This window comes from Ochlerotatus camptorhynchus, unplaced genomic scaffold (genome assembly GCF_037179485.1).
Source record: "Ochlerotatus camptorhynchus isolate MF236.1 unplaced genomic scaffold, CSIRO-AGI_Acam_v1.1 ptg000510l, whole genome shotgun sequence".
Lineage (NCBI taxonomy): Eukaryota > Metazoa > Arthropoda > Insecta > Diptera > Culicidae > Ochlerotatus > Ochlerotatus camptorhynchus.
The window spans coordinates 926463-952000 of NW_027040994.1; the positions used below are offsets into that span (position 1 = coordinate 926463).

Consider the following 25538-nt stretch of genomic DNA (forward strand, 5'->3'; position numbering starts at 1 on the left):
GTTCTTCTGTACAATAGCATTTTAAGCTACCTTGCGCCGGAGATCGCACACTTGCTGCGAGGGATGTTCATACCCTTCCTACCCTATGCATAGGAAAGGTTAAGCGCTGGAGAAGTGAACGAAGAATCAAACACGAAAACCGTTTTGTAAACATGACGCTTGGTTAGTTGGGCCTTGCCGCTATTCCCCACATTCGCACACGATCCCCAATATCGACGAGCTCACGCTGCTGCGCTGCCCCTGTGTGCTGTGAATGACATAAACTGACATAATATTTTTATATCGCTTAATTAAAGGTGTCATATCAAAGGTGTGTAGGGAAATCTTTCGGTTCTTTGCGGTTGTCTGAACCGAGACCACGCAACGTGCATACATTTGTTTATCATTAGGGCGATGATTTTTTTTATTATTGGCTTGATTGATCGGTGTAAACACCAGCTAGTTTAAACAATGTATTTTTGATCTTTGGTTTTTGGTTTAAGTATTTTGTGTCAGTTTCTGCCATAAGTAATAATTTCTTCGCCACAAACCGAGATTCCTGAATTCTCAATCTTAGCCATACAGCGTCATGTCATTTTTTACCTGACATTCTGCCGATGATTTGTGGGCTCAATCCCAGCCGAGCTCGTTGGGATTGTTCTAATGCAAATCTCTGATCACGTCTACCACTTCCGGTATCGAAAGTCTAAACTATATATCGGTATCTTAGTATTTTATCCGATTTGTTTTGTACTATTAATTGTAAAAAGGTAAAAAAGGAAATTTCATGATAAAGAATCTCTGTAAATTGAGACATTTAATTCGTTATTTAACAACGTTAAACATTTTCAGAATCTCTTTAAGAAAATTTGAAAAATTCTAGACTCAACTAATATGATAAGCTCGATATTATAAGAGATAATATCTATAAAGAAAGCACACACCAAAAGTTGGTCAAAACCAACGAGATCCAATATTTTTTTCCGAGCTCACACAAATTTCATATCAATCATAAAATAAAGTTCAGGATCTCAGCTTTCGATGAAAAAGTAAACAAAAATGTAGAGTTTGATTCAGTTTTTGTGAAATGGCGTTAAAAAGTTTAAAAAAAAACAAATGCGTTTATCACAAAATGGTAAAAATTGCCTAGTTTTGTATTACAAATAATAAAAAGTTAATACATTTAAAAGAGCAGTTTCTGGCTCAAATAGCGAAAAAATAAACAAACTTATAGATTTTACCTCTCAAATTACCGTTAAACTTCAATGAACGAAGTTTGTTGTAAAATTCGGTCATTTTGACTCTCGCGTATTTTTTTATTCGATATTTTTCAGTAAAGCATAGTACGAAAACGTCTCACATAATTGAAACGATGCCTTTTCAGAAAAAAAAGAAATACACACTGATAAAAACTCACATATTCTCGTCGACAAATAAAAAAAACTGTTAAAAGCTCCAATAACAAAGAAGTGCTAACGTTTTTGACACGCAATATTTTTTTTTTAAATTAGCCTATATTGTTGATCAACAACTTTTAGAACAAAATATGAATTTTTTGCCACACATAGTTTTTCATGTAGAAAACATATTTTTTATCGCAGCATATCGTTTCCAATGCACAAATCACAAAAAAACATTAAAAAAAAACATTAAACATTTTGACTATAAGATGATGTTCTATGATGTTTATCAATTTGAAACTGACCCTTTTATCCAATATAAGAAAAATTGTTATTTTTGAAAATAATTTTATAAATCTTCACCCCTCACCATCCCTCTCCAAAGGGGGAGTTTGGTAAAGAGAGATGAAAAAACCGATTTGTACCTTCCTTTAAAGTTGTTCTAGCTCGCTATTTTAATATCTATATGCAATCTTCACACTGCCGTACTCTAACGGAACTATCAACTCTATGCTTTCATCTACTCCATCTATCGTATAAAAATTACCACTACAGTTAGTTATTTGAAATTAGCATCTTCAACTGTTCAAAATGTCGTTTTTTTTTTATTTAAGATTTTACAGTAAATTTTTTAATTTTGTTGACGAAAATTTGTGATTTTTTTCAATGTGTATTTTTTAAGAAAAGTTTCCTACAAATTTGTAAAAGGCGTCATTTAGTTTAGATGAGTCGTTTTCGTGCTCGAATTTGAAATTCTAAAACAATAGGCTAGAGTTAAAATGATCGATTCTGGCACATTCCGCTAGCGATCAATTTTGCGAAGTTTTACGGAATTCGGAGAGAGAAAAATAAAATCGATTCGTCAGCTGGCGTGAAACTGCTCAATAGAGTAAATAAATTGTAGAGCGCGTCGCTGTTCAAACATCTTTTGCTTGTTCCTTAAAGGGATACAAATATCAAAGCGAGAAAAAGCTATGAAATTGGATCGTTTTATATCCGCCATGTTTCCACACCAGAACAAAGGGAACACCACCGCTTTTGTCACTATAAAGTTTATTAACTCTATTGCAAAATCCTTAAACTTACAATAACTAATATTCTAATAAACATTTACATCGCGTTTTGATATAAAGATTTTACTCGAAAAAAGTGAGATTTGTGTATCGCCAATGAGATGTAATGATCGCCAACATTTCATGTAAAGCCGGGTTTTCTTCAAACTTTCAAGTAATAAGCTTCAACATTATGGTTAGGCAGTGGCGTTTCCTTAACCTCAATCTACCTGTGCACTAACTCTCAAAACATAAACAGTTATCAAAATATTGCTAGCAATGGATAGATATCGAGTAAACTAGAAGATTAAGTGTATTTTTCAACCAATTCGAGTATGAATATGGCATTAAATCTGGTTTTGAAAGTTGGTGCAGGTAAAAAGTAAGGTTACGGGATGTCACTGGGTTAGGTTTCTACTTCATTGCTTTAATGGATCTCTGCTCCATAACCGATTGCCCGCACCATGCCTTGACACCAAGCATATGGTTTTGGGCAATGGTGGGGCCGACTTATTTTGATACTTTTACCCAGTGTTTCTTCACCTTAGGTGTTTTACGAAGTCTGGCCTTCATGATGGCCCAAATCTTCTCAATCGGACGAAGCTCCGGCGAGTTCGGTGGGTTGACGTCTTTTGGTACAAAAACAACATTGTTCTCTCTATACCAGTCTAACATCGGCCTCACGTAGTGGCAGGATGCCAAATCCGACCAAAACAATGTCCTGCCTCCGTTGGACCGCAGGAAGGGTAGGAAGCACTTCTGGTGACACTCGATAGATTTTCCCGTTGATGGTACCCGTCTGAATGTAAGGCTGGTTCATCTTGCTGCACCCACAGATGGCCTGCCAAACCAAGAACTTTTTGGCGAATTTGTCACCTTCTTCTTCCTTACCTCCTCAGAAACGGCCAACCGAGATGTGGCAACGTAAACCTCCTGCACCGGCAACTGCTTTGTGTTCGCCTTGATGTAAGTCTCGTCGTCCATCAAGACGCAACTTGGTTTCGTCAGCTTCCTGGTGCGGGTTTTGGCCATCGTGTTTTGTTTGTCGTTCTGTTTTGGTGCCTTCCGGACCTTGGTACGTTGCATTGTTTTTTTAACAAACCAGATGGAAACATCCACCTTCTTCACTCGAAAGATTCGGCCGACGCTTGAAGAGACTCAACACCTTCCTGGCTTTCACCGGGTCAGCTGTCTTCGGTTTTCTGCCGCAGCCTGCCCACCGCTGGGTTGTCTGTGCAAAGCAGTCAGATTTTCCTCGATGGTGCACAAGATTTTCTGCCAGCGTTAGCATTACACGCTTATCTAGTTTCAGTCAAAATTGCATCAATTTTTAACTCACACGCTAAAAACTTTCAAACTAATCAACGTGTCTCACTTTTTTTGAATACAGTCTTCATCATTACTTTGCCAACCGGAACAGCTCAGAAATTTATGATTAAATGTACAATAGGCTTATCTTTTTTTTTACTTTTGGTCATTAGTTTAAAGTCAGTAATAGGACTGATCAGATATCGATAATTAAGCTTTTTAACATTTATATCGATGTGCAGCAACTGTTATCTCTAGAGGGAATATAATTATAACCAGTTCGTTTTTGTTGCCTAACCTGGTTCAAATGTTATATTTAATTATCTTAAAGATAAATCGTCCAGCTCAAACCTTTGTAGGGGTAAGAGGTGGAATCATCATCATCATGATCATCATCGATACTATCGGGTCATATTTATCGATACGATATCCGATATCTTTCAAGCCGATATCGATAAAACATCTACGCTCAATCGGTATTTTGAGTAGCTAGCTAGTAGGAAACACAAATAAAACACTGATCAGCATCATCTGGTCATCGGGCACCATTACATTTCATGAACTTTGACAAGCGGCAGCTACCTATCCATTGATAGGCAAACTGGCTCCTGTCAGAGTTTTTAAGCCGTTAAACCAAAATTAGCCAATAATAATGCTCAGGTATGCAGTTCTGGCCTATACAATTCCTTTGAACCAGACGAAAATCGTTGGAGATATGGATCTGAAAAGTGTGTATTTTTAAAAGAAAAATTCAAAAAGTTGTCAATCAACTTTCTTTTTTTTAATTTTGAGTTATATTTTAAATGTTTTAACTAAGGTCGAGCACTTTTTCCATTTAATTATTGATTTTTACATACCTTATTATTTTAATTCTAATGCAGATTAGAATATTTTAATCTCTTATCGATCTTTTGGTTTGAAAAAAAAATGGAATAAATTTTCAATCCTAGGAATGTAACATCAGTGGTCTTTCTATTCAATGTCATTTACATGAATCTATGAAAAAAAAAGTCTAAAGATAAAAAGTCGAATGGACTTGGTCGAATTGAACTAAGAGGGACAAAAGCTCCAATGGAACCTAGAAGGACTAAATAATGTTTAGAAAATATTCACTCAGAGTTTAAAGGATCAAAAAAAAAATTATGCAAATACTTCCAAAGACCTGCTCATGATTTAAAGACGGAATATATTCTAGAGAAAGGCAGTTATATTGCCGTGACACGCACAGCAACTATTTGTTATCTTAATTTTCCAAAAAATTGCTCATGATTTAAAGAAAGATAAATATATGAGAGTCACTCACCCATTTTATCTTCCAACAATTTGACCCGTTTATACAGTTGGACCTTTCGTTCATTCGACCTGTTGTCCATTTCGAACTTTTGTAATTTGACCTTTTGTCCATTCGACCTGTTGTTAATTCATCCTTTTTTCAATTCGACCTTTTGTTCATTCGACCTTTTGTGCATTTTTACGTTTTGTTTATTTGACCTTTTGGCTATTCAAACTTTTTTACAATTTAACCTTTTATTCATCTAAGATCAATTCGAACGAAGCGATAACCCCCAACCAATTTCTATTTCGATCTTTAGTTCATTCAACCTTTTGTTAAGTTGACCTTTTGTGCATCACAGTTAAATTGGATTTTTTTCCCTTTGACATTTTTTCTCTTCGACGTTTTGTCCTTCCGACCTTTTGTCCTTTCGACCTTTCGTCCTTTCGAATTTTTGTCCTTCGACTTTTGAAACCCACTTAAATGATTCCAACATAATTATTCTTCAGAAGGTAGCAGGATCAGAATCTCTTCTTCTTCATCATCTTCTTCGAATTTCATCCTTATTGCTTATCGCATATTAGCGTGCTCTCAACTTAGTGTTCTAGACGCACTTTCACAGTAATTAATTGAGAGCTTTCGATGCCGGTACCATTTTTGCATTTGTATGGTTGTGTGGCAAGTACCCAGGGAAGTCAAGCAATTTTCCACCCGAAAAATACCTAGGGAATCGAGCCCGGCCACCTCCAGCATGGTTTTGCTTTGTAGCTGTGCCTTTACCGACTGAGCTAACCCCTATGCGACTAGACTACCATGCTTCTCCTATGATACATAGCTAAGTATAACTTCGTTGATACATAGCTAAGTATTTTTTAGAGGAGTTTTGAGCAAAAACCCAACACTTGATAACTTTAAAATATATATATATATAACTCAAAAACAAAAAAAAAAAAACTCATGGCTGATTTTTTGATATGTTGTGTAATCAAATCTTATTTTCAAGGAAAAATTTAAAAACATAATGCACCCTTCGCCCACAAACCATGAAAACCATAAAAATGAAAACAATCAATGTTTTTCAATACAAAATCACAATTTTTTTATATCTTTGTTTTTTTTTTTTAATTACCTTTTATTTTATATTTGGATCTTTGAAATCGGCTTAGTAGTTATGATTTTTTGGACCACCTTAACATGGAAATGGTCACTGACAAAATAACTTGAGGTCCGTTCAACCTTCACCCAAGCAAGTTTCTTTTCGAACTTGTTAGAATATTTTGAGGAGAACTAATCCCCAGCAGTCCCCGAAATTTTCACCTATCTACGTATTTTCGAAAATAATCATAAAAATTAGATTTTCCTCAGAAAATCATCCACTTCATCCATTTAAACTTGAGCTACGTTCAACCTGTACACATGATAATTTTCGAAACTTTTGTGAAAAGTGTCGTGCTGGATAGATTGACATAGAATACACTTAAGTACACTAGAGTCGCTTTTTACGCAGGTGATACGTCCCGCGTGAAAAAAACCGCGTAAATTCCGGAATCCGCGTAAAAAAAAACCGCGTAAATTCCGAAATCCGCGTAAAAAAAGACCGTGTAAAAAAAACCGCGTAAAACGCGACTCTAGTGTATAACGATAGACCGCGTAAATTCTGAAATCCGCGTAAAAAATACCAAAATCCGCTTAAAAAAACCCGCGTAAATTCCGAAATCCGCGTAACAAAAACCGGGTAAATTCCAAAATCCGCGTAAAAAAACAACCGCGTAAAAAAAACCGTGTAAAATAAAACCGCGTAAAAAGCGACTCCAGTGTATAATGTTTTTATTTTACAAGAAATCGAGCTAAACTTTTCCGAGCAATCAAAAACCAGTCACGATGTTTGTCCCGCTGGATAGATTGACGTACGATAAAGATTTTTCAAATGCTGGTTCCACTACGAACAAAGTTGAAAATTGAGTATTTTTCTAGAACTACTCAAACTTCATACAGGCTCTGCAAAAGTAACTATACCGATAAGTCAATAAATAGTTGTTCATCCGCCAGCCAACATTTCAAAAATCTATCTAGTCACAGTGTATCTAAAAAAATGTCTATTCAGGTGTACGCTCAATTTCTTTCAGTTAAAAGGCATGTCAATTAAAATTCTTTCAACTAGCAAAAGTCTAGTGAAATAACTGAAGAGATCTGCTCCCATCCCAGCGACATTATCCGACCGATGCATTGTATGTTGCGGCATATTGGCACAATCGGAGCACCCCTTCGCTAACCCGCCAATTGACGAAGTTATCCGGCCCAGGAAGTGCCTGGATAGGATTACACCTTCTCCTAGAATTCATTAACTCAACTCTACCGTTCATCCAGGTGAAGGCGGCATGGTTTGTTGAGCCGTTTCGTTTGCTTGTTTTTTCCATGTCATACCAAACACGGTTCGGCGAGATACAGAGGTGGTATGGAAAATACCTTACACAGTGCGCTAACCGCAACCGATGATGACGGCGATGATGGAAGTGTGAGAGTGAAATTCAATCTGGCATAAAACATGGAACGCTGCGGCCTCTAGATCGATCCCAGTCAGCTTGGCCATATGACGCCCCACATTCGAGATAGTTGCTTCACCGTAACATTGAACGAGTCTGCGCTGCAATCCACCAAATTCTAAAGCAATCAGATTTACAAAATGGTATGCGTTTCATTAACCACCCCTCACAATCTCGCCTCATCGTACGGTAGGAATGATAGTACCCTTTAGTAGTGCCTCCCGGTGAAGAATTGGTCAGTTTTTTTCATTGGTTTGTTTTGCAACGTCAGTTTCTGCAACCGTGCAATTCTACGAAAAATTACGAGAAAGGCGGCAAAGAGAAATTCGATAGTGTTGTACACTCCAAACTGCACCATTACCGATGGCAGACACTTTTGAAAGGCTTCCCCGACTACGGTAGTGGCTGGCTCGTTGACATCTGCCTCCCTTTCCGTCTTGATTCTTATCGCATGTCGGCTGGTGTTGGAGTATTGGCAAAACATTTGTGATACTTGTACGTTGTGGGTACAAAAGTGGTGCACTCGTTTCAGCTTACCTGAGCAGGAGTGGTTGACGGTGGAAATTGTAGGCATTTAGAGGACATCTTTGACTGCGTGAATGAGAGATACAATGTTGCAACATGATTTTTACGGGATAACATATAAATTGGAATGGAATGAGACAATGTTATCACATGCCTGGGGTTTTATGGAGCAAAACAAATGATGGGAAATTTGTTTGGACCCGTTGCATGAAATTGTGGTTTTGATCAACTTCAATGTTTCATCATTCATCATTGGTTTTATGGAACACTAAGATTGTAATCAGAATGCATGATGAGTGTTTTGATATTATCATTAAATATATCGATTTTGCTACACCAAGCTCAATCGATTTCAAAATCAGATCCTCGTAATTCTCCCAATATTTAAGCTCATTTCGATACGAATTATGGGAATTACTCTGGGAGGTTGCAAAGGGTTGATTTTATCTGCAACTCTGATGATTTCCCATAGTGAAACAAATCACCTTCATAATGCTTCAGTATGCCTCAAACGATTAATTCTTGGTTGTTTTCTCTCTTCATTTATAATCTTTCATGAAGTCTTCAGAACTTCTAAAAGTTCCTATGATTTTCCAGGACTAAATGGAACTACTTTGAAGTTTTCGAACCTACCCGGATTCTCACGGAACTTCTCTTACACCGGAGCATCGAGGCCATGCACTAGTCAGAATAATTGCACCTCTTTTCCACTCAATTCTAGCACTATTTTCAGCGTGATTTCTACTGCGAAGCACTTGATTAATTTTACCCTTCAGCAAAAACTTTGCACTTGTTCATTCGAAAAAAAACCCTGAAGCGATAAGAACACTGCCTCTTAGACTTCAGACTGCACTTCATAATAACATGTTTACAAAACATTAGAACTTTCTGTTTATCAACTGAGAAAGATCATTTCGAAGGTGAGCGTTCAAAAGCGTTATTGCTACCACACTATAGGACGATGCAATTGCTTCATTATAAGGGTAGAAGTTTATAGAAAACACTTTTCTCCGTTTGGATTCAATCAAAAACAAAACGGTGAATGTCACATTGTTTTGAATTTCTTAATAGGTGTGTCGAATACGCCCTGCTTCTCCATGCAGTGGACCAATGGGTTTTTTTTAGCTTTTGTAAATATCCTTTAATGATACCAATTAAATGCACACTTATTCTTTGGTTAACAAACGTAAAGCTTCAAACCAAATGGATTTTTCTAAAATTTAGAGGCTTTTGGTGAGCAAACTACGGTACATGAGCAAAACGGCGATATTTACAAAGTTTCATGGAAAATAGGCGAAAGAAGATGAAAACAAACAGGTGAAAAGTAGAGGCGAAATGCCTGTCCTGACGCATAATTTTTTTTTTATTATTATTTTGAAAGATCCGAATAAATCCCGAAGTTTAATTAATAGTGATTTCTTAGTTCAATCGCATCATTTAGAAACCATTAATGGAAATAAATCACTATTACACTGAATTTATAATTGAAAAATCTCCATCGAAATTTCAAACTCGTTTTTTCTCCGTTTAAGCATAATGCGATATTGGCCCTTATGAATGCTCACTCTCGTTTTGTTTTCATAACAAAACACTCCTCCGACCGATTATGGTGTTGGTGTCATGCTGAACCGACCCTGTACGATGCACACTTAGAAAAAATCATGCAAATTTAGATGCTCTGAGAGTGACATATACGAGCGTCAATTTTGACATAAATTTGAGTAATAACAGACGCAAAATATAGCTCAATCATCGAGCAACAAACTTTTCAGTCTTGTATGTGTGTGTGTGTGTGTGTGCCATCCTCTATCCCTCACCCAGCCGGGGGCGTTGGACAAGTAGAACTGCGAATAATTTGATCAAATCTCATGCTCGGTAATGGTGCCCTTTATGTTGTGAAGACTAGTACTTCAAAAAGGGTAAATTTTGAGGCAAGACAGGGTGTCCTCAACAAGTTAAGGAAACAGGATGCATTAAATGTCCACAACAGGTACAGAAAAACATCACATAGACGCCCTTATTCACACTAACTACTCAGGGGATAGAAGGTCAAGAAGAGCCACTGCCGCCAACTAAAGCTTGAACCGGGTACCTGGGACTCCCACGATATACCCGCGGCAATGGTCAGCAGACGATGCCCTGTGCGTATTTAGTATGTAATATGTTTTATTTGGATACACAAAATGTTTGAAGCCATGCGTCATCTAAGCCATAATTTGCATCACCACAAATACACTTGTCAACAATCTTCAACTGGAACCTACTCACCAAATCACTTCACCCGAGAGCGCATTCCCTATGCTTCCACGCACATTTTTCCCTCCACTCCAACCACACAACAACCAAATATCACTTTTCTTCACTTTTCTTTTTCAAGTCACTCCGTGCACAAAAGCAATGCACATCGCAAAACCCTAACAATAGATAAGCGCCGTTCTCATCACCGCGTAAATGAACAGAAATTAAAATTTTCACTCGCAATGCCACAAATTTCTGTTCCGGGAGAAACAATCAAACCACGCAGCGCCAAATCTTCTGATGCTTGCAATTTTGCAAACATGATGAATCATGTTTTCTTTCTCGATTCTAAAACTTCTCGGAAAGCGAGAAAACCACCACTCACACACGTATAACCGTCCGGGAGGCAGAATGCTAGCGCTAATCCGGCAAATGCAGCCGAAAACTATGAAAGCGAATACACGCACAAAACAGAGAACAAACTTAACGCACAACCGTATCCAAAATCGTTCGATACTCCAGCAACAAACTTTTCAGTCTTGGAGCGCTTAATATTACAAGACATGTTAGTTTACCTCTCATCTTTTATGTCAAAGTTGGATTCCATCACGTGTAAAATTAGTTATTTCTAGGTGTGTGGTATTGGTGCCAAATAGCCGCCAACGACGGTCCCGCAAGAAACATCAACAGGAAAACGACAGCAAAGAAGCCATTGAAATGAAATGACCTCCCAGGAAGGGTTCAATCATGATTTTCGGCTCGGATCGGGCACTTTCCAGGCGAATTTCAACACGTCCCACTGCACCGTTAGTAACACTTCACTTTCGTACCGGTTCCGACAGGATTCGATCCCGTTATCAACGGTTAATCGAACACACTCCATTTTTTCTCTCTAAAAAAACCTATTGAGTTCTCCAAGCAGGATTTAACGAACACTACACTAATAATATTATTTTACACACACTAGCGTATACTGTCATGTGCACGGTAAGAATCAAACATCCATTTATGAGTAAAAGTGAACCCATTGTCAATAAAAGTGGCACTACTAATTAATGAGTAACTTATTATACCAATTGCGTAGTAGCTGTTAGCTACTGTTAGCAGAAACTCATTGTTGTTAAATAATTTACGCATTAATGAATAAAGCCACTTTTATTAAAATTGGGTTAACTTTTACTCATAAAAGGGTATTTGACTGTTATCGTGCAAGCGTAGGGTTTGTTTTCGTTTTGTTGTTTATTTTTTCTTTAGAATGACAGTTCTTACAGCAAACAAAAAATTTCTCACAGCTAACAAAAAATTTCATCTCACTAACACACGCAAATCGCACCAATACTATTTAGGTCCAATTCATTATCATCTTAGAACTTCCTCAGAAGTTTAAACTTTCCTGATATTTTATGCGTTTTCCTGATATTGTTCAAACTGCCTGAAAGATCTCTGAATTTCTTTTAAGTTCTCTAGATTCCTCCAAAAATGTTGATTGTTTTATAAAAGTTCCCAGTATTCTTTTGAACTTAAGTGAATTTCCATTTTCCTGAAGTTTCGAAAAGTTTGATGAAGCTCACGTAAATTTCCCCAAATCTTCTCCGAACTTCTATGGACTTTCCTGAAGTTTCCTAAATTTTCTTATGATGCAGAAATTTTTCTGAAAAGTACTCGGAACTTCGCTGAGTATAATTAAACTACCTTAAGATCTATGATATTCTTTTAAATTACTGAATTTTTTAAGAACTCTCGCAGTTTTCTTGATATTAATGGAATCTGCTATTAGAAACACGGAACTCTCCTTAAAATGTAACACCCCTAACGTTTCCAAATTTTTCATGAACCTCTCGGAACTTTGCTAAAGTTTTCATTAAAGTTCCAGCAATTTTCATTGAATCAATTTAACTGTCCTGATTCTTTCAGAGTTTCCCTGAAGTTCTCTCAGATCTCCTGAAGTTATTGGTTTTCTTCTTCTAGGCTTCTCACGCTTTTGTAGCGAGAGTTTTGCCAGCTCTCAACTTAGTGTTCTAGATGCGCTTTTTTCCAGAGACCCTTTTCAATATAAACAACAACAACAGTTCTAGATGCACATCCACACATATTAACACTGGCATTATATGCCAGCCAATGCATGAATTCGTATATTGTGCAGCAAGTACAATGATACGCTTTGCCCAAGGCAGTCGAAAAAAATTCCAACAAGATTTCCATGACAAGACCGATAATCGAATCCTACTTTGAACAACTGTGAAGATTCCGTCATATTTCTGATATTTTCTTAAGCTTGTGGGGTTATCTGGACTTTCTTGAAATTCTCGGACCTTCATTCGAAATTTTACAAAACTTTATATAACTTACTGATCTTTAAACTTACCAGAATGTCTGGACTTTCCTGATGTTTCTAGAATATCCCTGAACTTATTGGACCCACCCTTCAAAAATTCTCAGATTTTCTTAAAAGATCCTGTAGTTTTCCTGAAGCTAATGGACCCACCTGAGAACTCTTGGTGCTTCCCTGACAGGCCCAAAATTTTCCTAAACTTTTCGGAACTTTCCTTATGTTCCCATAGTTGGTTTATTGAAATTCTGTGCAATTCTCATTCCTCGGAACGTTTTAAAGTTCCTATTTGTTTTATGAAAATAATGGGACTGTGATGAGGCGCTCTTATCTTTCCTGAACTTCTCGCAATTCTAATGATCATGTTCCAAGAAATGCCCTGAAATTAATGGAACTGCCCAAAAGATCCTTAAATTTGCTTGAATTTCTATGGACTTCCGTGAATATCTTGGATCTTCTGTAGAGCTTTTAAAACTTTTGACGTAGGACTACGTCTGTGATTTCTATATGGGGGTACACTTTGTGAAAACCGAAAATGGAACATGTAACAAAATTATGAAAGATTTTGAACGTTAATAACTCAGCTGTCCCTGGACCAATTTCAATAATTTTATCACCAATCGATCAAAAATATTCCTACGCATCTGTCAAAGTTAAGGTTTTATCATTTTTCAAAATATCACTATTGAAAATTTTATGAATGTGCAATTGTTGCTATGATAATTAAAATAATCATCGATTGCCTGTGAAAAGTGATTTCCCTGACACAGATTTTAAAGTTGAATTCCATCCAGTCTCACCAAACGGTGTTTATTCAATCACTGCGTGGTGAGTGGTGGTGTTCTCTAGTACACAAAGAAAGGCTGCCTGCAAGCATGACCATCCATAGAAGGAGGAAGAAGCCACACAGCTATTGATCGGAATCAGTAGCTCTTCGTGAGTCGCTGTGGGCCATCTATGTCAATCGCGTCATACTAAAGAGCATAAACAGAGAGAACCCCGCTCAAATTCCTATTCCTGCAGAAAACACAAGCTCCTGCTGCAGTTAACAAATAAGATTTATTATATAAGACCACGTAGTCCTATGGCACCATTGCGTACAACCCCATAGGGTTGTCTCTTGAAGTTTTTTTTTTAAGATCACTAAACTTTCCTGAAGTTCCTTAAATTATTGGAACATTATGAAGGTTCCGGTTATTTTCCTGAAATCTGTAAATATACCTGCCGTGAAGTTTTCATAACTGCCTTGAAGTTCACTGAAAAAAATGTAGCAGTTTTCCTGAAGTTAATGGAACTGTACTCAAGCTCGTTGATCTTTACTGAAGTGAATTGCCCTGAAATCTTTGGGACTTTCGTGAGGCTATCGGATCATCTTGGAATCTTAATAAAACTTCAATGAAACTCAGAACATTTTAAAGGTCCTGAATTTAGACTGACGTTAACCCAAGTAACCATAGGCACGTTATTTCGCCTTTTTGGCTATATACAGCTGAACAACGGCTATACCAGTGTTTGCAAGTTCTGATGAGGCACGTATATAGCCAAAAAGGCGAAATAACGTGCCTATGGTTACTTGGGAATGGCACTATCTATGAAAACCAACCAAACAATCACTAGGTTAAATTGTTTAAATATGTTTAGATTATGTTTGCTCGTGGCTTTTGTTTTTTTTTTTATTTGGCGGAGTTTTTCTCAAAAAATTGTTTACATCACTACACAGAAATAAAATCGAAATATTACTGGTAATGTAAACATCCATGTGGGTAAACTTGTATTCCTTTTCAAGCAAAATAGCAACTTTCAAGCAATGTTGCACACAAAAATGTCCATTTTCATACAATATTTCAAATATTCCATGAAATGTCTCATAGCTTTACACGATTTTTAATGTAAACCTATATGACATATGACGTGCATATGACATATATGCATCATGTGGTCGGATTTGGAATGTTTTGACAGTGATTTGTTTAGAAAGTACACGTGTTTCAGTGGTGAAAGTTTCGTCTCGATACACGATACTCGAACAATGGAAACTTTAATATTTCCAAAAATCGTAGATCATCAACTTTTGGTAAAATTAATTAATTTGTTTCTTCACGTAATAGCTTTCAAATACTAATAAGAGCTGCATGAAATCCGTAGCAGCACGCTTGTCGCTAAGCAATTGTGGTTACTTGTGGGCAACTTATTCCAGTCACAATCAAGTTGCAGCAACTTATTTCCATGGAGTGTGCTGCTTGGGATATAAGGTACTGTTCTTAGAATTTCTTAGAACACTGTTAGTATTAATAGCTACACACTAAGAAAAAGTTCATTTGATGTCACGGAATCCATCTTTGACGTATAGGATGAGACGTAGACAAACATGTTAAATAAAATTAAATGCTTCAAGGCTGAAAAGTTTGTTACCCGACGAAAAGTACGTTTGATAGAGCTGAATTTCACGTCTGTTATGACTAAATTTTGTGTTTAAATATATATGTATATGTCAAACTCAGAGCAGCTAAATTCGCATAAATTTTAAATGAAATAAGATATTTTTTCAGTTGCCATGAATGTCACCTATGTATGCTATTGGAGCACACCTTGACCTACCGCCAAAGGAAAGGCAGAAAGCGCATATGCTCAGCGCACTGAGTAATATTTCCAGGAATCATATTAATTGCTAAAACATTGTTAAACAGCGACTAAGTATAATGGAAATGGGACCGCTAAAACGTAAAAAGACGTAATAGTCCGCGCGGTGTCTTTAAAGCAGTGACCAGCCATTTAAGTCACACCTCAAGCATATTTGGAATGCTGACTTCTCTAGCCGTATTGGGAAGATTCGTCGTCTTTCTTTATGCTTTGCCCCGTTGGCGAGCGAAAGGTGTAAATGAAGTAATCTTTTAAATCTTTCCGCTACAATAAGCGCACATTTTACAAACGCATATATGGAAAGTTGCTTGACTCACTATGCACCTGAGGTGAAACCGGTAGGTGTGCTTTAATAGAGGAGGGGCACTTATCAGCGATGAGCTAATTTTTTTTTGCTCTAGTCACCATGTGAACCAGGTTTCCCTGGAAAGCTGCGATCATTTTAGTTCGACGACGATGACGACGGGAGTGCTGTGTGTAATCGATGCAATTAAGAGCAATTGTTAATTAACACCGTACGTGTATTTCTGTTCGATTGCAGGTTCAAAAACGGCCAACCATACCCATGGGGAGGTGATATATCGTCACTAATTGTGTACCCGGAGGCGGCCAACCAAACCATCTACACTCATCGGATATCGGAAACGGATATTGGCAACTACTCATGCGTACTGCGGAACGACACCAGCATTATTCGGCACGACATTGAGCTACGAATGCAAGGTAAGCCCATGACGGACGTTTATTTGGTGATAAGAGAACCTAATCTACTTATGGTGGTTTAAGGTGATAAGAGTGGCGACTTCATTCAGTGCAGTTCTTTTAAATGATTTATGAAGGTAAATTGAGCATAAGTGGCTAAAACCAGTGCTGTTTTTGTGAGTGGCAACGAGTACTCAACGAATTCTTAGAAGTAAATTTAAAAAAATCAAATTTCCTGGGAAACACCCTACATTTAATCTTACCAAAGTATGCCACATGGGAAACGCCAAACACTAACGATTACGGAAAGTGAAATAATCTTTTGAACGGGAAAATCGTATCTGTGCTGTGGTTGTGAGTGGTCGTGTCCTTTGGTCATTTACTACTTAGCGCTAAAACCAATAAAAATATGTTTACCTTGGATGCGCCACGGCTTTAAGATTATAAAAAACGAAACAAAAAAAAAATACCTGGAAAATCTCACGAGTGCAGCACTGTGGTTGTGGGTGGCCGTGGGTAGTAATTGGCTACTAAGCACTAAAACCAATAAAATTCTAATAAATTATTTATTGCGCTGTTACGTGATATTTCTATTCTGATTTACATCGAGGTGTTTTACTTCACAATTAATATATTCTAAAAGAATGCAATCAATCTTTAGAAATCAATTTATTCAAACTTTTTGCTGGAAAACATTTACGTTCTGTTTGTACAAAACGTGTGCAACTACCCTACCCAAATACTCATATCAACACACAAGTGCCGCTAGCGTTTTTTTTTTTTTTTTTCTTTATTTTTTGTGATTTTTAGCCGTAGGCTAGTTCATCACATGCCGCTAGCGTAGTGTTATCATGCCTACTGTTCTGTTGTAAGATTGTAAATAAATTCAATAGTTCGTTCATCCATGGCTGGTTGGCTCAATAAGCAACCGTGTTTTATTTTCACTATCTATTAATCACACAACGTAGGGAAGTTCTGCCCGTGCGCGATTACTCTCTATAATTTTTTTTATGAGACATGAGAAGACACACATAAAATTGCCTGAGCTTTCCAGAACTTTAATAGAGGTTAACAATAAGAAAGGTTTTGTTTTTTTAATGCGTTAAAAATATAATATTTTTGATAACACTAAAAAAACGAAACTAAACATAATCGTGTTTAGGATATGACAATCCGTTTTAAAGAAACTGCTGATTGTAAAAACTCATTAAATTTTGAAGTTTAACATTTACTGATTTTTAGTAAGTCGATTATCCCTAAATATTCAATGCCTTGATGTTTCTTATTTCAAGTACAAGATCAAGATATGGAAAAAATTTAAAGTGCCATATTATGGAAAAAAATAAATAAATTATTTATTTCAAGTTTGTATTAAACTTTATGAAATGTAAGAGATGTTAAGTAGAGTCCCATTAACTTCATATCAATTGTAGGAACTTTACAAACGATCTGAGGAATAAAAGGAAATTTATAAGAGTGTCAGTGAAGCTTAACCCTTCGTCTGTACGAAAAAAATAAAAAACTTACGGTGTCTGTACCAATTTGACCCCAAATTCAAACAGTCATATCTCAGCAAAGCTCCAACGGTTTTCTGAAATTTCAAATGTTTTCTAAAGTAAGGGGCTGTTCATTAACTATGTAGATAGTTTTTTTTTTAAATTCTTGCCCTCTCTCCCCCTGCATAGAAAATTGTCCATACACATTTTTTTTTAATTTTTATGGGCCGTGGATACTTGCCAACCCCCTCCCCTCTACTAAACTGTCTACGTAGTTAATGAACAGCCCCAAATTTTTATATACTTTCAGTTTAAATTATCAAAGTATATTTTAGGAGGCGGATCTCTAATTTTTTTTTAATCCTTGTCAGGTGTTTTCATCACTGCGACCATTTTTTTTTGATCTATTGTGATATATTCCCTCTTTATTTTAGCTTGTTCAAGATGCCGTATTAACGGCGCCGGTGGTGTAGTGGTAAGCGTGATTACCTTTCACCCCAGCAGGCCTGGGTTCAATCCCAGTCGGCGCCGCCGGGATGTTCTGAGGCATAACATCTCTGATCACGTCTTCCTTCGGATGGGAAGTAAAGCCGTTGGTCCCCGGTTCATGAGTTGATGGGTCGATAGGTAGGGTCCAGGTGTGGGAGCTGCCTTCCTGGCACGTCGGTAGCATTGGTGCTCAGCACGGAAAACAAGATCGACGGAAAAAACAAACCAAAAGGAAAAAAAAAAAAAAAGATGCCGTATCACTATTATTAAGAGTGATCGCCATTGTTTGTCTAAAAGCATTATCCCAGCAAGGCATTACACTTCGAATAAAGTGCACTGCAGTACTGGGAGTTGTTCTCCAAATCTCAAAGGGTTCTATCAGTCCCTTGTCGACAAACTTACGCCTTTTTATTGAAAATTGCCGGACAGTGGCATAGCAAATGTTCCAAGTCTTCCTTTTCTATGCCACAGAAGCGACATACATCATCTTGAAGTTTTCCAACCAGCTTCAAGTGATAACGACTCGGACAATGACCTGTTATAAGACCTGTATACATGCTAAGATCTTTCTTAGAAAGTTCCAGGATTTTGTGGATCACATAAATGTTTGGATAAATGAATCGCTTCGACTGCCTAGCAATGGAAGTGTTCTTCCAGCTTTCCTCCACTTTTGAGGATTCCCACGTTTTTAGCTCCATTCTAAGAGATGCAGCCGATAAGCCACAAAAGGGCAGATTTGAGTTTTTGAGTTTTTCCGACATGACCAATTTATTTGTTTCGAACCATAATAAATCCAAGGTTAAAGCACAAGAAGCTCTCTATGCCCCACCTGTTCACTATGCCTCACCTTCCCCTAGGTCTGTAGGAGCGAGCGGTTCATCTTCGCCTTTATTTTTGACCAGCACGATCACTCCATCAACGAATACAGAAGGAAATTATCCTGCCAGCACCTCGTTTAAGATTAAGTTGTGTTCTCGATGGATGATATCGAAAGTCCGGTGGTAGAATACATCTGACCTTTTCGAACTGATTATTGATTTTTAATACCACTAAACATATACCATGAACATGTTTTCATTGTTAAGAGCAACTCAGGCGAAAAAATTTACATGAGAATATTAGCTTTTTACTCCCCTTCAAAATTAAACCTGTTGTGATAAAATTGGTTCAAAATTGATTGTATAACAGGTATTGCAAGTAAGCCTTAACTGTTTGGTTTTTGAACATACAAATCATCAAAATCAGTTGACTTAGTTGTTGTCAAAAATCGAAATCTTATCGCGAAAATGTGAGAAAACGTTATTTAATATGTGAGAAACCTATAAAAAAAAATAAAAAAATAAAAATTATAATTTATAGAAGTTTTCTCCTGGCTTCGACCACTGTGCCTCAGTAGCATTGGTATTCAGAATGGAAAAAAAATAAACAATGTCATGAAGAACAGATCGGTCAATGCGAACATGTTGCCTCCTCGACTCTCCCGCTGCGCTCATGTAACATTGAGTTTAACGTCGCAAGAAAAGCATGAGAACAAAAGAGACGACAACCCGCATCGCCAGACACTCCGATCAGCCAAAGGCCAAGCATGATCCCATCATCGCAAAACCCGAACAATAAATCAGCGTAGTCGTGGTCATACCGGGTAACAAAGGGAAGTGAGAGCACACTAAGTACTTCAGTAACACAAGATAAAACATCTGCAAACACTTATTCAATCAAACCAAATGATCGCGCATGGTACACAAAACTAAAAAAAATGCCACCACCGCGCTTCTAAAACACATCGGATAAATCCCTATTAGATCAGTGTTCACTCGGCTGTCGACAGAAGCAGACCACTCTCGATGTGTGTTACGTGATCGGCTGTTTACTCGGCAGCAGCCATTGTGTGGTCCTCCTCATTGTTCTTGATCAGCAGTTCTTTCGGTCGATGTGTCGTCGACTTTGGAAAGCAACCGTTTAATGATGAGTGTGTGAGTGCTGACCACGTTTTGCGTCCATTGCTGCAATGGAAGCGCTCTGACCCCTGTTGGCGTAACTGTCATACAATGAAACCACTGGAAGCGGCTCCTGGAGGAGGCTTTTTGGATAACGGAAGATAAAGTGCTTATTGTGTTGTACCTTTTGACTATAGTTTAAAGATGTATTGTATAGTGACCAAGAATCTTCGGCTTTGTAAAGTTAATTCGTTTGAGCCTTATCAAATAAATTAATAAACATTTTTTTCCCAGCCGGCTCCCTCATCACTATCACTTGCTTCAACCAGCCAAGAGACAAGCCCAAACACTGCATGACCAAACGCGACCGCTCCATGCTTCTTAAGCACACACACGTCACACTACCGCGTAAACAAATGTTGACATATCACACCGCCTCCACCAAACAACACATCACAAACGATCAAGGCCAGGGAAACAAAAGGGAATGTGGTATCAACCCGAGCCAAGTCTGAGATCAAAATGAAATCTAAATTTGATGTTGTGATTTTGCTGATAATGATTACTCAGGTTGTTGTCGTTTTGGTCGTTTTAACGGTTAAACTATCAAAATTGAGAGCAATTAAGGGAATGAAAACAAAATATGGTATCAAATCTGTCAATTGCGTAAACTGATAAACAAATTATGATTTCAGTTTGATGTTGATATCATTTTGATGCTGGACTTTGCTCGGGAAGCTATCGCCACGGGACCTGAAGAGAATTAAATTTGGCCACGCACCAGACCCAGAGCTAACACTCTCGACCGATAGCTCCGGCTCTACCTACAGCACTTCAATAGATGTATGAACTTTTGGCAAATTTGGTTTTGAATGAAAACCTGCTTTTCAATTTTTGAAAATTAATGACTTCCCCTTTCACCTTTATTGTGTAGCAACTCAGATTTACTGTCTTGTTCTTGTTTTTCTTAGTCAGAAGCAGAGCTTCAAAATGAAGCTTATTTTAGAATCTTCTAAAAAAATGCTTCTGTTAAAATTTTCTTTTCTGTCTCGCAAAATCAAAATCAAAATTCTTAAAGGATGTATTCGATAGAAATGGCACACAGAAAATCTTCTGTAACTTTTGAACCGTATGAGTAAAAAGCCTGAAAATTTGAGTAAATCTTATTCATAGTGTATTGTTTACATCTGTCAAGTTTCATAGTTATTCATGCAGTAGTTCCAGTCAAGTTGTCGAAACAAGAAATTGTCCGTGAAAATTTTTGTGCAGTTACAATCAAAATCCAGATGTGTCCCTCTGATGGATCGCTAAAAAAAATTGGATTTGCAAATACAACTGTGTTTCGTGCGATAAGAACCTTCAAGGAGCGTCTGAGTGCGCGAAGGAAGGAAGGGATTTGTCATAAAAGTGGTCCAACAGTAAAATGGCCAGGAAAGTGGTGCAACAGTTCAAGAACCATCCAAACATGTCAATTCGAGATGTCACTAAAAAGTTCAACGTGTCAGCCGGTTTTGTGTAGGAAACCATGAAGCGTGCTGGGTTACATGTTAACAAGGTGCAAAAAGCCCCAAACCGACATGAAAAGCAAAACATCACTGCGAAAACTCGCGCCTGGAAACTTAACACGAAGTTGCTCACCAAATCGTGTTGCATCGTGATGGATGACGAAACTTACGTCATGGGCGACTTTCGTCAATTTCCTGTGCAAGAATATGTCGTTGCCAAATCTAAGTTCAATGTTCCGGAGGATGTTCGAAAGAAGATATTATCAACATTTGCAAAGAAGTTCCGATTTGCGGATGTGGTGAAATAAGCGCTCCCGTCATCACTTCCGGAACAATCAACGGTGCGATTTACACGGAAGAGTGCCTTAAGAAGCGTCTCATAAGGAAGCACAAAGGATCAACAACTGGTACCGAACCAACGGAGTCAATTTTGTGCCAAATTCACAGGAACTTCACCCAAATGAGAAATTCTGGAAAATATGAAAACGGATCTTTGCAAACATCCCAAAACTATTAAAACAGAGCTAGAGTTGAAGAAAATTTGGGTAAAAACAACAAAACACTGGGAAATTCGGTTGTATACAATTTGATGGGTGGAGTGAAAGGTGAAAGCATTCGGGATGGGAGACGAAATTTAATAAAACAAATTTTGTTAATCATAACTCATTAGTAATTTTTCAGTCGCTGAAAATTTCAAGAAAATCCGATAATTGGTTTAATTTTGGTGAGAATACATGTGTGTGCCATTTTTATTGAATACACCCTTTATACGTCCAGACAATTTAATTGAATTCTGAAATTGTTTTGTTATTCCGTTCTGGATGGATTTCTGAGAAAAAATTTATGTGCACCCAGATGAATATGATCAGAATCAGCAATGTTAGCTCAACTTAAAATCTGATTTTTTAAGACAACGTGAAACTCAGTTGAAAATAAATACTTTTCCCCTACATATATTTATAAAATAAAGTCAAAGCATGGCTCTCTTTTAAATATAATATAAGGTAATTGTTATTTCTCTGATAATAAAATTAGTCACTTTCTATTGGTACAAGCTAATCCAAACATGTTATCATTAGATTGAAAATACATATAACTTTAAAACAGCAACTCAAAGAGAAAATCGATGAAGAGAATCGATCATCACAGCTAGGCCATTAGGATTCTGAACGTTGGAAATGTAATGGACAAAACTTCTTTTTGTGGCCTGATCAATTAAGCTTATGTTAACTATATAAATTATATAAATTAACTATGTTTCAGATGAATGTAACAGTTTGAAGTGGTGCTCTTGTCCTCTTCTGCAATGGTGCTCACCTTAGCCACGTTATATTTACTGGTGTGTGTTTTTTTTTTATCCCGTTGAACCACAGTAGAACAACTCAACCGGAACAATATTGCACGATAACCTTGTCCATTAACAGCCAAAAGTCAAGCTCAACTTTAGGGAGGTAATTTTATCACTTCCTATCTCAACTTGTTGCTCCATAGAACATTTAATCTCATTGATTTGAGTTAAAAATAAACAACATTGGCGCATTGCCTCCCCTTGAACCACTTACCTTTCTCTGCAATGAAGGCAGTCGTTATTTTGCGTTGATTCAATTTGGGACGGTTTTATACCTTTGATCAAACCGGCACTACCGTTTCCTACGCCTCCGCCACTATTTCGTCGCTATGAATTTCTTTCAGCTCACACTTTCCACCCAAACGAAGCACTACCTCATAACCACTAATTCGGCGCAATAACACAATTATTAGACCAACACCGGCTTCACTTCCACCATTCTTGCCCGCGCTCTGATAACTGATCACTTTCGTTGACCTTTCCACAATTATCTCCTCTCCGCAGAAGACAAACCAGACTACCCGCTGCCGACGTTCAAACCGAAAGATGTGATCATCAACCTGGGCGAGACGGCACGATTCTACTGCGAGGCGTTTGTGGGAAAGCTCGATCTACCGGATGCAACCAATAAAATCGTGTGGACGCAGATGTTCGACGACAAACCAGCTTCCATAATGGATGCGAATCAGTTGAACGTGACGAGGTGCGTGTGTACTGCACATTTATTCATTGGCACAGTTTCGTGTCTATGAACAGCTGACTAACTGATAACATTCTTTTTCAACTACCGTAGGGAGGACGGTCAGATTGTTGGTTCCTATCTGTCAATACCGAAAATTCAGCAGCATCACTACGGTCGATATCGTTGCCAAATAACGTCCGGAAATCTCGAGCGACCACTGGAGCTGAGCATGGAACTTTCACCGGCTCAGGTGACCGCCGTCGCAGAATCGGAGTTTGAGTTCCGAATAATGATAACCTTTGTGTCTGTGGCGATCGTGCTCTTAGTATTCTTGTTGTTAATCTGTAGGACAAATATTCGAAAGGATCATAATGACAATCGCTGTTCGGCACAGTTTATCGCAAATAACGAGAATGTGTAGACATTTGTTGCTGTGTTTAGAATTTAAGGACATTCTCCTTTTCGAAATTAATTTATTACTCCCGATTAGAGCTATGAGCTGCAATTGTAATTTATTTGTTCAATAATCCTCATTAGTGTTAAGGTCCAAAATTAAGCTTAAATTTTTCGTTTCGTTTAGTTAGACAATGTAAATATTTTCAGTACAGCCCAAAGGTGAATCGTTTAACTCGATATTCCGCTGTTTTGTGACCGAAGCGAAAGTGGGTGGATCCGTGTTTGGAAATCCATTTAAGAGACTGACTTTTGTGATTTTGTAGAGGTCTATTTTTCTGTACATGCTGCTACCGTTAGATGTATAAGTTCATTTAAGCAACGGTACAAATATGCATTCGAGTAAACGATTCAGTGACAAATAGTCACTTGAAGAGATCGTCTGATCCGAGCTTAATAATCTATTACACAGAAGAAAATAAAACATATACAAATTGAAACTACTGGTATACACGTTAAACGTCAAACAATGGTGATTACAAATGAGCGAAAATCAATGTTGGCTTTCCGATAACTAAACCGTATGTTTTATTGTTGTTAAGTTGACTAAAGCGTCGGTTAGCTAAAAGCAATAAAAATAAAACTTTTTGACTTATAGTATTCATATGATTCAAGCGTGTTGTCAGAGTTTGTTCAAATGCGCCCGAAATTTGAATCCCTAGATTGTACCAGTGACAGGAAGCACAAATTGGTGACCGTTTACGTTCTTCTCGATCATTCCTTTTCCTTTCAAACCTAGTTTGAATCTAATGTAACGCAACGTAACGTTTCTTCATCCTCAGTACGTATAATTTAGGTGGTAATACCATTTCTGTGTCATACAATCAACCGATATTGATATATTCATGTATGTACTAGCAGTGAAGGATATGCGTACTTCTGCTGTAAATTTAAACGCTATCATTTGTAATGAAAATAACCTAACAACAGGATGTTGTTTTGAAATACCTGTGAAACAATACATTTGAGAAAAAAAAAACATGTTGTAGAATTACAATTCCCATAAAGGCTAAGCCCCAATGGTGTTTGAATGTTGAAAGAAATCTTCCCAAGTTTACAAATGACGTAGCCCTTCGAATCCTGTCCAATTTTTTCTCCACAGGTTAAACGTTTTTCAATAGTCAGGCATTGCCTATTTCATAACAAGTTTCAGCTGCCACTTTTCCATTATCTAATCTCAAAACTGCCACCTAATGCTAGTAAGTAAAATTATGTTGTAGTTCCCATTGGTTATTATTTTCATTTATCAAAGATTTCGATTGAAATCTCCATCTTTTGACGTAGAACTAAGTCTTTGTCGACTATACTGGGGTACAAATCAAAAAAATATGTGTGGGTGTTAGGTTTTGAACGCTTGTAAGTTTTTCATTTATAGTTGAAATTAAAATAGAAATACACCAATCCATAGAATATTACTTAACGAATCTGCTGAAATAAAAACTTTTCCAATTTTAAATCAAAAAACTTTTGAAAAATGCGCGATATTTTTATCACTGTTTTCATGAACTAAACGTTTTCCCCAAACCCAGTCATCATAAACGAATACCACTTGGTTGCACATCATTCTGCTAGAACCTGAAAAGATATAAAACAGCACTGCTTTCCTGCCTCTGCTCATTACCGCTTCGGACGGCGTGGC

General features: G+C 37.4%; 2 protein-coding genes across 2 annotated transcripts in view; one reads left to right on the forward strand and one right to left on the reverse strand.

Moving 5' to 3' along the window:
- The window catches only part of LOC135712869 (acetylcholinesterase), a 273865-nt gene extending 250785 nt beyond the window's left edge, over positions 1–23080 (reverse strand). Inside the window, exon 1 of the mRNA XM_065235954.1 lies at positions 22979–23080. The gene's annotated coding sequence lies outside the window, so the exon portion shown is untranslated. The remainder of the gene's footprint in view (positions 1–22978) is intronic.
- Positions 1–24912, forward strand: part of LOC135712874 (fibroblast growth factor receptor 4-like) — a 90456-nt gene extending 65544 nt beyond the window's left edge. The window contains exons 3-5 of the mRNA XM_065235958.1: positions 15829–16010; positions 23269–23467; positions 23558–24912. Of these exons, the coding sequence (XP_065092030.1) occupies positions 15829–16010; positions 23269–23467; positions 23558–23867 (691 nt within the window). The 3' untranslated portion in view covers positions 23868–24912. The remainder of the gene's footprint in view (positions 1–15828; positions 16011–23268; positions 23468–23557) is intronic.
- Positions 24913–25538: the final 626 nt, after the last annotated feature.